General features: G+C 41.5%; 1 protein-coding gene across 1 annotated transcript in view; it reads right to left on the minus strand.

Annotated features, from left to right (window-relative positions):
* LOC149784460 (glycoprotein-N-acetylgalactosamine 3-beta-galactosyltransferase 1-like) overlaps positions 1-14,117 on the minus strand; it is a 70,884-nt gene that overhangs the window by 1,530 nt on the left and 55,237 nt on the right. Inside the window, exon 3 of the mRNA XM_089933274.1 lies at positions 527-595. Coding sequence (XP_089789400.1) covers positions 527-595 — 69 coding nt within the window. The remainder of the gene's footprint in view (positions 1-526; positions 596-14,117) is intronic.

Here is a 14,117-nt window from a genome sequence, read left to right on the forward strand (position 1 = left end):
TTTTTGTTTTTTGTTCGATCTCTCCTATAAATATGTATCACAACGGTAGTTATGTAGATTTTTTCATTGTAAAAATAAAGTTTTATATACCCTGGGACACTGTCAGATGCTTTTGTGATGTATTTTTAAGACTGAGTTTTCAAAAGAACAATTTCAAATACTGCTGCTACTGATATTACTACTACTAATACTGCTACCACCACCACAACCACTGCCAATATTACTAATGCTATCATTATTATTATTTCATATACTGCTACTACAAACACCACCACAACCACGGCCACAATTATTAACGTTATTATTATTATTATTATTATTATTGTTGTTGTTGTTGTTGTTGTTGTTATTGTCACAATGAACATTGTGAACATCATAGTTATCATTATTAATGCACTATTGCTGCTGCAGCGATTACAACAGTAGCATCAACAACACCTACATCCACCACAGCAATAAATACTACAGAATGATACATCATTGCAAATAATAATTTGACAGTTACAAAGTCTTAGAATGTACGTACATGTCTTATCTTCAGCATCTGCTTTCCGCATATCGTATATCGAAAATTCTTCAATTAATTCAATCTGATCTAGAAATAGAAACAAAAATATATGCAGACATCTCTTATCAAACAAATGACAAAGTTCATGCATGCAGCTATTAGGGCTCTCCTACAACTGGTCGAATTTTTAAATCTTCATACCTGTTTACATATTCCGAATTTTAAATCTTGAGGCCTGTTTACATATTCCGAATTTGCAGCTGAATTTTTTTCTCTGATGGTATTACTTTTAGGAATTTTTGGAAGTCGTAAAAGCCAATTGAAAATGTTATGAATTCGATAAATAATCCCTTTTTTGCTTAAATAGGTCATATCCATGTTTTTCAGTTGCGGGGTTTATTAATCTTTGCGTGTCCGAATTTTAAATCTTCAGGCCTGTTTACATATTCCAAATTTCAAATCTTGAGGCCTGTTTACATATTCCAAATTTCAAATCTTGAGGCCTGTTTACATATTCTAAATTTCAAATTTTGAGGCCTGTTTACATATTCCAAATTTTAAATCTTGAGGTCTGTTTACATATTCCAAATTTTAAATCTTCAGGCGTGTTTACATACTCCGAATTTTTAAATCTTCAGGCCTGTTTACGTATTCCGAATTTGCAGCTGAATTTTTTTCTCTGATGGTATTACTTTTAGGAATTTATGGAAGTCGTAACAGCCAATTGAAAATGTTATGAATTCGATAAATAATCCCTTTTTTGCTTAAATAGGTCATATCCATGTTTTTCAGTTGCGGGGTTTATTAATCTTTGCGTGTCCGTATCGGCTTGTCGACTTATTCCTTTGTAGAATTCCTTATCATATAGCATTTAATACACATTTATCTTTGTAAAAGTCGATGTCCATACTTGTAACAGTTCCTCATTTGTTTCTCTGATGATAGTTGATTTGTCTTCGAACAATGATTTAAACAAACTGGTCTGTCATTTTTGGTAAGTTATTGTTGTATTTGTGATTAGCTCAGAGATCTTATTCTGGTTACCTATGAATTAACCAATGGAAATGTTGTTTTCAAAAATCTGTAAGTGATTCAAATTGTTCTGCACATATAGATGCTCTTCATCCACACTGTTCAGTATCCCAAACGCGAAGATATATGACCTAATCTGATTGGCTGAAAATTTACCGCTTATGGCAATACCATAGGTCACCCGAACATGACTCTGAAGCGCTCACTGCCAGATCTTCACGTTGGACAAGAGATCTGATTTTAATTAGGTTAAAGTCGATATGACCATCTGCTCAAGAGGACCAGCAATATCAATATTCTGAAGATGGTCACGATGTACATATTGAAGAAGACAGCAACATTAATCAAATTGGATCACCAAGGGCTATATTTTCATTTAGGACCAACTAAATGTCATTGGAAATCTTTTAGTGGAAACACCATGTCGATATCGCCATGTATTAAGACCAACTAAATGTCATAGGAAATCTTTTAGTGGAAACACCATGTCGATATCGCCATGTATTAAGAAGTAGTATCGTTAACATTATTATCAAGACTGCCACTGCGACGCCATTTTGCATGTCAGATTGGTACCAGGATTTTTTTCAGGAGCAACACGAAAGCACACGATGTTCTTGAATGAAAACCTTATTCCAATATGACCATACATGAAAAAGGAGTAGTGATATTCAAAAGGGCTGCTATTTATTAACTAGCTTGAGGCAGCTACTCTGGAATTTTGTTCCGTTTTTTATGTCATATATGTTTGTTGACAGTGTTCATCTACACTGGTGGTTTCGTCATGCATTGGCTTTCTGTGTTTCTTCTTTAGTTTGGTTTATTTCCCCATTTGTGTGTGTGTATGTGTGTGTGTGTGTGTGCGTGTGTAGAACTGTTAGACTTTTTCTCAGTCATTTTGCCCCACTTGCACTACAACCATCTTTTGTTTTGAACATGACATATTCACGTTATACTAGACAGTCGGCCCGTTTATGCTATGATGTACCCTCATTAATTGTGTTAAATAGCTCTAATTTGTTAAATAGCTCTTTGGCGCTCGATACTATATTGTGAACCATACTTACCAACATGAGACTACATTCATCTCGATTCAAATGTAAATGGCAAACCAGCCAAAGCGTGTGTTCTAACAAACACCGTTTACTAAATCAAGCAGTTTCCACGCACCTCCAGCGTAGGCGCAATGAACTCCGTAATTCACCGTCTTCATTACACTAAAACTTTCAGTTTTAACACACATCATCTGAACTGGTTAAATCTCACTCACCATGGAATAAAGGTCAGTCTATTTCGTTTTGCCTCTACCCCCTACTTCTAAGCAAAAATCAATTCGACTGAAACTCTCTTGTTTTGCTTTTTTTGGAGCAGTTTCCTAACTTCTTGGAGTATGGAAATTTGATCGGCGACAACCTGGTTATTCTTGGAGATTCGATTTTCACTCTGACAGTCCTGAAAATCTATACACATAAAAACTCCTTGATTCTATTCATATTTTCAAGCTCAAACAGTCCGTTAGCCAACCCATTAATAAACATGGTCACATTTTAGACTGGATTCTTCATAGACCTGCTGACAATATTCAACAGTTTTCATTATTATTGCTAAAAAGATTTTCAAGATGGTCGCCATGACAGCCATAATGGATGTCAGATCGATTCACTTGTCAGTCGGGATAAACTGTATATTATAAGTCTTTTGATGAAAACTCCATGTCGATATGGTCACAAATTCAGTAGGAGTAGCGAGAACTATATTTTCAAGATGGCCACTTCTTCGGCCATATTAGATGTCAGCTTGGAACCATTTTCATGTTGGAACACTTATATATCACAAGAGGCTTCTTAGTGAAAACCCATTGTCGATATGCCGTCCGTTCAGGAGGAGTGGCAATGATAAGAATTTCAAGATGGCTACTATGGTGGTTATAATGGATGTTTGAGCGGAAACCGTTTTCGTTAATAACAACTATAGGTTGTGATTAATGTGTACAGTTTCATTGGAATCCTTCAAGCAGTTTAGGAAGATTAGCGATAACAAACTTGTGCTAACGGACGGACGGACAACTGCCAATAAGCTCTCTTCTGATCTATCACTAGTATAACCTAAAGCTGCAGGACTAATTGTGCTAATGAGATTGAGATTGAGTGTCATCATACACTACTACACGACAAAAGGGCAAAGTGATTTGTGCATCGTCAGGCGATAAACATGCCAAGTTGCATGACAATCCATCAAGACGTAAGCGGAACATGCCAAAATAGAATGTAAAAAAACAACAACTCATTTTAGTAGACGAAACAAATGTTTGCATTTTGGTACGTTTCGATTGCGACAGTATATCTTTCTTCTTTCTTTTTATTTAATAAAAGTTGTCAGGATTTTACATGTTCTCTTACACTACCACCTAACCAGGTGTATGAAATCACATTAAGATTATTTTCCATCCTGAACTTTAATCGTGTTCCTTCAATTGGACACAACACCCACGTCACACCCACACATTCACAAACAGGTTTTACATTCTCAAAATACTATAGAAAAGAACCACTCATTTACAAACCCGAAGGTGACCGTATATCCTATAAGTATTGCCCATGCTGCCTCAGACAAATATGTGAGTGGATATGCTGTGCAATGGTTGTACGGGTAGTATCGCTATTGGAGCTAATATATATCATATTTTTAATTGGTAAATAAATCGGTTTATGAATAATGACACGTTAAAATCGAAGCAGCTCGACGGAGTGTGCCAACTATCGTCCTTAACTGCAAGTCGACAAAGGTGTTTTGCTTGTAATTAGGTATTTTGTTTGTAATTAGGTGTTTTGTTTGTAATAAGGCGAAAAATCTCTCTATCAGAGCATGGCGAAATGGGAAAAAAAAAATGAACTCTATCAATTTTAAGCGCACACTGGAACAACCGTAGTAGTGAAGTGGGATACTATAGGGTCTATGGGACTTATCATTAAAAACACCCCTGGGACAATATAGGGTCTATGTAAATTTAACATGGACAAAAATCGTGGGACAATATAGGGTCTATGGGAATTAACATGGCCAAAAACCCATGGGACTGTATAGGGTCTATGTAAATTTAACATGGCCAAAAACCCATGGGACTGTATAGGGTCTATGTAAATTTAACATGGCCAAAAACCCTTGGGACTGTATAGGGTCTATGTAAAATTGAAACAGGGAGGGTCTCTATTTTTAAAAAAATAAAAAGCAAAATTAAAAAAAGGGGTAGGCAATGGAAAGGCTATCTCTTTTCGAGAAATATGGCTGGCCCTGAAAAGGGCCTTTGGGTTTATGTTAATCTATTCATAAACATCAATGGCACTGCATTGGTCTTCTTCTTGTCCTTAGGCTGCGTCTCACTGTTGGTCCGTAAACCAGCACTCTTTTCAGGCATCCTTGTCTTTCGACGTAGATCCTACGTATCCACAGGCTGGTGTTTGTCCTGTGGACAACGGTCCACTTCGATCGGACATACATGAGCAAGTCTGTCCGAAACATCATGGAAGACACAAGGGTGGATGACTCAACTGTAGTCCACATCTTGAAGCGACGAGAACAGGTGAATCAATGCAGTGAACGGCGCTTATTTATAGGTACAGGAAGGATTGAAACGGATTGAGTTCATTCACCAATCCGAACACGCGTTACAAAATTCAGTCAGCCCGCATCCAATCCGAAGAGAGCAGTCTGTGACGTCTGTTGGTCTATATAGATTCGCTAGCGCTTGTGTGCAGTCAATCTATGCGACAGTGATTCAACATGACGGAAACTCAGAAAACGATCCATTGGGCTGCACCAACAGGGGAGACTGCCCAAGGGAACCCGGACTTACTTTCAGAAGAGGTGAATTGGGATTTTGTGGATTTTCTCTCCTCGCAAGAATTTGTTCCGGAACCTTCGTTACCTTCTTCATTACCGCAAGTGGAGAATTTTAGACAGAGACAGAAAGAAGAATTGGAGAAATTTATACAACGACAAAAGGAAGCGGAACAAGCTTTTCTCCTACAGCAACAGCAAGAAGAAGAGGTAAGAAAAAAACAACAGCAGCAACAGCAAAAAGAAGTAGCAGCAAAGAAACAAGAGGGTGAAAATCAAACGGTCACGGTACTGTTGGACATTTTAGCGGAGTTAAGAAGTCTGAAACAAATGTATCAGACTTCTTTATTACGACCGAAGAGAATACGACCTTCCCGAGCTAAACACGTCAACCCTGTGACTAAGCCTACCGTACCACCCTTAGTGATTTCAACCCAATCATTATCATCATCATCATCAACATTACGCAGTCCAGAAGTAGGCCTTGGCCGTGGCAAAGGCTTAAGGCAGTTAAAGTTGATTGCTTAAACTCACCCCTTCACCATGAAGAAAAAAAGGCCCTTTTCAGGGCCACCCACATTTCTCGAAAAGAAATACAATTTCAATTTGCCAATAACTCAAAAAACCCCCACCATTTTACCCTTATAGTACGTGTCTGTGTATGAGTGCGTGAGTGTACGTTCTTATTTTAAAATCAAAACTCAAAGACACTTACCTTATATCATTCATTTATTCTTTTATCCATTTTTTTACAATCCAATTCACAATTCACAACACAACACTTTAAAAAAAAGTTCATTGACTTCTTTTTTCTCCTTGTTTAGTCTCTCTGTTTTTTGAATTTCTTCACCGTCTTTTCCTCATTTTCTTCCCTTCTTCTTTTCTTCTTCTCCTGTTTCTTTGCCTCTTGTAAATAGAATTGTCTTTTTTCTTCCTCTTCTTCCTCTGAAGAATCCCTCTCTTCTTCCGAAGAATTCCTCTCTTCTTCTGAAGAATCCCTCTTTTCTTCTGACTCCTCTTGTTTCTTTTTTGGGCAATCTGGAGACCAATGTCCTTTTTCTTTACAATAATAACAGGTATCTTGACTTTTGTCTTTTTTAGTCCCTGTTTTTGTTCTTTTTTGACGGTCTGGACACTCTGAAGACCAATGCCCTTTCTTCTGACAGATATAGGAAGTATCTTGACTTTTATCTCGAAAGGAAGGAGAGTAGTCCGTAGGCTGGTCTGAAGAGAATTTTCTAATGACCCCTCGCAAAGCTCTGACGAAACGTTCCATCTGGTTAGTCTCTTCCATCGTTGTGCTCGGCTTGAGAGTGAAATGAATAGTGAAAGGATAAGACACACACCCTTTTATATACGCTGGTCTGCCATGACTATAAATTAGTCTATGGTGTTTAAACTTGAGTCATTTGACGTTTTTCACTCAAGATGAAACGATCCTATTCATTTGAGAAGAAAGAAGAAGAAGAAAGTAAGAGGCAGAAACGTGATCTATCGCCTCGAACCAGGGCTGAAATTTTGGCACAAATTCATGCCAGTGGTTTTGAAGAGGACATGAGTGAACCAGAATTTGAAACCTCTAAACCAAGTTCACCACCCTTAGTCAACCCTGAAAAATACTATTCCATTCGAGAGACGGAAAAGCGCTCCTCTAGAAAATTTAGAACCACGGCTTACAAATACACGGTGAAGTTTAAAGATTTCAAGTCCGAAATACCGTTAGAGAAAGCAGAAGGGTTCATCACCGGAGTGTGGGATTCTCTGCTCACTGCACTCAAGCGACAATGTCAACCCAAAGAAGACGATCCCTTGAGACTTTCCATACAACACGACGGTTTGAAATCCCCTGTTTGGATCGAGTTTAGCACCCCTGCAGAATTGACCGCTTCCAAAGTCATGGACAAGATTCAACACGTGCAACAATCTAATGACCAGTTTGACATCACCGATGGAAAAGCCACATTGGACATGACCCACGTCTCTCCTCCTCAAGGGACCGGACGCAAAAAGATGTTATTGGTGAACGACCTTCGCAGCATTAAGCGTAGCCTTGTCCAAATTCACAATCCTCATGACCAGATGTGTTTAGCCCGTGCCATCGTGGTGGGACGAACCTATGCCAACAAGAACGACACGGTAGAATGGAAAAGAGACTGGGGGAACATTCGACAATCGGACCGAGCCAAACAACGAAGTGAAGCAGAACTCCTGTTACGACAAGCTGGCCTGTCCAAAGACACACCCTGTGGCATTCCTGAGATGCAAAAATTGCAAGATGCCCTAGCTCCACGATACACCTTGAAAGTGCACCCTCAAGAAGTGCGCGGGTCTTTGTTGTTTCGAGGGCAAGACTTTAAGGACGGAAAATACATTCACGTTTATCATCACGATGAACATTTCGATACCATTACCAGTATCACTGGATTCCTAGGATACGGTTATTATTGTGAGAAATGTGATTATGGTTATAACAATCGAGAGCAACACAAGCATTGTGGATCGAAATGCCCAGGATGTTTGGCCTCTTCACCCTGTCTGAGCGAAGAACCAGTGCCTTGTTCGACTTGTCTGCGTACGTTTGTCAGCCCTGCCTGTTACCAGCAACATCTGAAGACGCAAGGTTCACAGCAGAAATGTGCTTGTCAACTCTTGAGATTGTGCCCTACCTGTGGACAAGGCATACTTACCAACAATGCCAAGGCACACGTATGTCGAGGAAAGAAAAAATGTCACATTTGTCACCACATCGTGGACTTGGAACACGAATGCTACGTGCAAAAATACCAACCCCCACCAGAGAAAGAGGACGGTCACAAGAAGAAAGGCAATTTCATCTTTTTCGATTTCGAATGCATGCAAGAGACCGGCATTCACATCCCTAATTTCTGCGTAGCTCATCGAGCGTGCGAGAAGTGCATTCAAGAACCTATCTTCAGTCATTGCCCTCACTGCAGCAAGATTCCCGGAGGACGTGAAAAAATCTTTCGGGGACCAAACACGCTAGCTGATTTTGTCCAATGGGTCTTAGACCCCGTCGACAAGACGTGGAGCCAAGAGGACATCGAACGTTACGGAGATTGTCATCGTTATGCCACGGTGATGGCTCACAATTTCTCCGGATACGATGGACAGTTTCTTTTGAGATACTATACGGAACAAGGCACTGAGCGTCCTAAAGTGACTTTGAACGGAGCCAAAATCATTTTCATGCAAGTGGGACAAGTGCAGTTTAAAGATTCGATGAGTTACTTGGCCATGCCTTTGAGTCGAATGCCTAAAACGTTTGGAATGACAGAAATGGCTAAAGGGTACTTTCCACACTTTTTCAATACGGAAGCCAATCAACACGCCGTTCTACCCCATTTGCCTGAGGCTCACTATTACGACCCCGACAACATGCGTACCGAACAACGAGAAGCTTTCTACGCTTGGTACCAGATTCACGCCTCGGACCCTTTCGACTTTCAGGAAGAAATGTTAAAGTATTGTCGTTCCGACGTGGACATTTTACGGCGTTGCTGTGGAAAATTTCGAGAACTGTTCATGGAACACGGAGGGGTCGATCCTTTGAAAGAAGCTTGCACCATTGCCAAAGCGTGTTCCTTAGTGTATCGACAACGATTCATGCCTGAAAACACCGTGGCTGTCATCAGCCCTCAAACGACTCACTTTGTCAAGCGTCAATACTCGGTCAAAGCCCTACGTTGGTTACATTACTTGTGCGACAAGGAAGACAAATGGATTCAGCATGCCCGCAACGGAGGGGGTGAAAAGACTATCGGAACGTATTCGGTCGATGGCTGGGACTTAGAAAACCCCAAGATCGTGTACGAGTTTAACGGTTGCTTATTTCACGGATGTCCCGTCTGTTACCCTGACCGTGGCACTAAAAATCAGTTTTTACAACGAACCATGGAAGACTTGTACCAGGACACTTGTCAGCGACGCCTAAAGTTAGAACAGCAAGGATACCAAGTGGTGGAAATGTGGGAACACGAGTACGATCACCGTTTGAAAACCGATCCCGAGTTTAAACGCCTCGTGGAAAGTTACCAGTTCATGGACCCGCTGAACCCGAGGGATAGTTTGTACGGAGGAAGGACCAATGTCACCTGTTTGCTGTACCAAGCCGACGAAGAGAAAGGAGAAGAAATCAAATACTTGGACGTGTGTTCGCTGTATCCCTACGTGTGCAAATATTGTCGCTTTCCTGTAGGGCACCGGCAATTGCTGACGGAACACATCGACCTGAAAAACATTCGACAATACGAAGGCTTGATCAAGTGCAAAGTTTTGCCTCCCACGAACCTATACCATCCCGTCTTACCTCACCATTGTCAAGGCAAACTGATGTTTCCCTTGTGCCGTACTTGTGCCGAAACGTGCAACCAAGATCAGCCTTGCCATCACAGCCAGGAAGAACGGGCCTTGACGGGAACCTGGGTCAGCGTAGAATTGTTCAAAGCTCTGGACATGGGATACCAACTGTTAGAAGTGTACGAAATTTGTCACTTTCCCAAGACACAACAATACCGCAAAGGTGACCCTACTCAGAAAGGCATTTTCGCCGACTACGTGGATGCCTTTTTGAAACTGAAGCAAGAAGCCAGCGGCTATCCTTCCTGGTGTCACACTCCCGAAGACTAAATACAATTCAAAGAGAAATACTACGAACAAGAAGGCATCACTTTAGACCACATCGAGAAAAACGAAGGCAGGCGATCGTTTGCCAAAGTGATGTTAAATTGCTTGTGGGGTAAAATGGCACAACGACCGTGTTTACCCAAGACGGAATATTTGACAGAACCTTCCCGCTACTTCCAGATGATTCACGACAAAACCAAATACATGAAACACGTGGACGTCGTTCGAGAGAATTTGATCTTGGTCAATTACGAAGAAGATCTGGACTTTGTACAAGACGACCCTTTTGGAAATGTCATCATTGCGGCTTACGTGACAGCTCATGCTCGCTTAAAATTGTACGAAGCTTTAGAACTGTTAGGGGAACGCGTCCTGTACTTTGACACGGACAGTTGCATTTACATCCATCACCCGATTCAACATCACCCTAACATCGAAGGAGACTGTTTAGGAGCCTGGACAGACGAGCATCCCGACGACAAGATTCTAAGTTTTGTCAGTGGTGGTCCAAAAAATTACGGCTACGAATACCGTGACAAACAAGGAGAAGTGCACACGACGTGCAAAGTGAAAGGACTGACTCTGAATTATCGTACCAGTCGAGTGGTCAACTTTGGGGTATTGAAAGAAGCCTTGCAATCGGGAGAGGATGGAAACTTTAAAGTGACCACCTATCAACCGAACAAGATTGTACGTTTACCCACTCACCACATCGTCAGTCGGCCCTTGGAAAAAGTCTATCAAATCGTGTACCAGAAGCGAGTTCGACTTCCCAATCATTTCACCTTACCGTATGGACACGTTGGTATAAAACATTGGTTGTAAGAGGATAGTTACCCCACCAGAAAGATGACTTCGCCACAGCAAGAATCGAGTGAGAAACCCGATGAGAACTCCAAGTTCAAACCCTACCATTTTCCAGTCTTCTTACCTGACTATTGTGATTGTGCCCGTCGATTGGACACGTTTCAGAAATGGCCTACGGATAGGGAAGGATTACCTTCTTCGCATGTTTTAGCTAGAAGAGGATTTGTCTACTTGGGACCTGAGTCAGGATTGGGATACGAGGTACAGTGTTTCGCTTGCGGACTGAAGTTACGAATGGATCTATGTATCTATAAAGATTCAGCTATTCTGGAACATACTCGATGGTCTCCGCACTGTCCTTACCTTTCTATGGCCTTTCCACCCATCACACTACGGTACAATGTTGACGGTACCTTAGAGACGGTGCCTTCCAGAACAGGACATAAAACACGTAAAAAAGGAAAGATGTACAAGCTGGAGACTGCATTGCGACTAGTATAAAAAGGGGCCTATGGTCAAGATCGATAGTTCATTGTGACTACCAAGACCGAGCGAACAAGATGAATACTTTCAGAGAAACACAGAACAAGTTGTTTGGAAGGGCACAATTCAAGTGTGAGGCTTCGGAAGTGGAATGCGATTGTGAGCCTTGCGATGGGTACGATGCTGTACGTTCTGACCTGAGCGATGCCGTAAAGCATCATGGGAACTTTAGTGTCCCTACCCCTATCATGGAAAGTGATGCTGTGCGTGTCAAACCTGTGGGATGCGAAAGTGATGCCGCTCGTCCTCTTGGACATTTTACTGGGTTTCGTTTTAAAGGGGAATGTTCACCTTCACGTCTACCCCCCTACGGATGTCATCCAGCCCTGAGCAAACTCCTACCCATGTCACTCAACCCTCATCGAAACGAACCTGTGAAAGACGAATATTCGTTCCCTGTGTGTTTGTCGGAATACTGCGACTTTGAAAATCGTCTTCAATCGTTCAAAGGAAAATGGCCTAAGTATCTGGGAGGCCCGACCCCCGAAGAATTAGCCAGAACCGGATTTTTCTACTTGGGCGAAGGAGATAAAGTCAAGTGCTTCAGTTGCGGTGTGTCACTTCACCACTGGGAACCGCAAGATTCGGCCTACGTAGAACATGCTCGATGGTCACCGAATTGTTATTACTTACCCTTAGTGGGACCGAGACATTGAAGGAACTTACCATGTCGTTGACGAAGAAACCAGATTGGTTAGGAGTCAAATGTTGGACATCACCGAGACCAGTATTTAAACTGCATTTCAAAAACGATATTGAATCATTACCTAAAGAACTACAAGAGAAGATTTACAAGGAAGTTTGGCAGGGGTTTGCCAGAGTGAAATCTCAGTGGGTCACTGTAGAACTTTTGTGTCGAGAAATTCATAAGAGGAAAGTGAAAAAAGTCAACCAGTGTGTTAGATTTCTTTGGGTCAAGGGTGCATTTCTTCTATTGTATCGCTTTAGACCGTTTACATCAAAAGAGTTCAGTGACATTCTTGGACGTTACCCTGAATGGCAGTGGTCAGAAATTACTCACTATGTGGATTACTTTTGTGAATTGTACGGACTGACCTATTCATGAATACTTTACAAGAGAACATTCGTGCTTTGCCTGTGGAGTTGAGAGAAAGGATTTACCGAGAGCTGGTCAAAATACAAGTGAAACGTAAAGAACAATTGCATCCGTTACGTCACCAGATCTTTAAGCACTGGTACCTGAATGGTATAAGAGAACTGATTCGTCAGAAATTGTTTCAGTGGTCAGACCTTGTTCAATACTTCCAGGCCCCCGATGATCCACGTGTTGATCATTTTGGTTACTTCGAGATTCACCTAGAGCAACCCATTGAGGAAGACGAGGTAAAGGATTACCAACATATTTTCCGTGGAATCTACTTAGCGGAAGAGGAAACTTCTAATCGAAATATGAAGTTCAGGTTACATTATGCAAGATTTACATTCCCCACTGGAAAACGAAGATCTCTGGCTAGAAAGTACGTGTATTCTTTTCGAAACAAAGAGACTATAAAAACAGGCTGTCATGCCACGACTTATGTCGTATGTAATCCAACAGATTCCGTGGAAGGTACTCAATGACCATATTCAAACCGTGGATCATTACCATCGATTATTACAAGAACTGTATCCATTCAATTTGGGACGACAAGTGGTGTGTGTCTTAGTGACTTGTTTTCTGGGATTTCGTTTACCAGCCGATTCTTTGTGGACTCTTTACGATCAGTACTTACCACCTCAATGGCCTTAAATGGTCACGAAAAACTCCTTTTGCTCAAAGCCTTGCGATTTCATCTGGATACTTCTCGACCTCAACAGGAAAAAAAGATTCGTCAACTTTTAGCCACCCAAGACGTGTATGACGATGTGTGTGTAGCTTGTGACTTACATCCCCATTGGACAGATATCCGTGCCTGGAAAGAATGGGGTTTTGAGGCTTGGACCCAAGAAGTGACCCAGTATGCACGAGAGTTGTTCAAGGAAAAAAGTTACTTTTCAACCCGTGTTAGTGACGGTGCCAGAAGAACCCGTCACCCAGGACAGGACTGTCGTGGACAGGCCTGAAAGACCCTTTCGGGAGGACACTTGTGTGACCTTACCCCCTACTATAGAACTGGTTAGAACATTACCCAAAACATGTGGTTGTTGTACAGACACTTGTGTTTATTCCACGTTCATAGTTATCATGTGCCTTTTATCCTTGTACTTAAGCCTTTGGCTTTTATGTATTTTTGTCTATCGTATTCATGTTTGAAAAAAAACATTCAATAAACGTGTTCTGAAAAAGTATATAAACTCTTGTCTTGTTTGTTTTTCGTGTCACAAGTGACATTTCTCACACCATGGCTACCTCTGCTGTCTCTGCTCCCTCTTCCTCTACTGTCAAAGTCATCGACGAACACTTAGATCGTGCCAGTTGGGAGGCTTTGTATCTTCGCCATCCCTTTAACATGCTCATTGCTGGACCTAGCGGTTCAGGCAAAACCGAATTCGTCAAACGTTTGATCGAACATAAACATCATTTGATCGATCGGCCACCCCAACGGATCGTGTGGTGTTACAAAGAGTGGCAATCGGCGTACAGCCTCTTGCGAGAAAGTCAAGGCGATTCCATCGTGTTTGTGGAAGGTATTCCTAAAGAAGACGACGGCATCGTCTCTGACTCCCGTCAAACCCATTTGGTCATTTTCGACGACATGTTAGGAGAAAACGAAGAAGAAATTAAATTGTGGTTCACGCGCAAAGG

The sequence above is a fragment of the Sinohyriopsis cumingii genome, chromosome 14 (assembly GCF_028554795.1).
Source record: "Sinohyriopsis cumingii isolate HCF-2022 chromosome 14, ASM2855479v2, whole genome shotgun sequence".
NCBI classification, from domain to species: Eukaryota; Metazoa; Mollusca; class Bivalvia; order Unionida; family Unionidae; genus Sinohyriopsis; species Sinohyriopsis cumingii.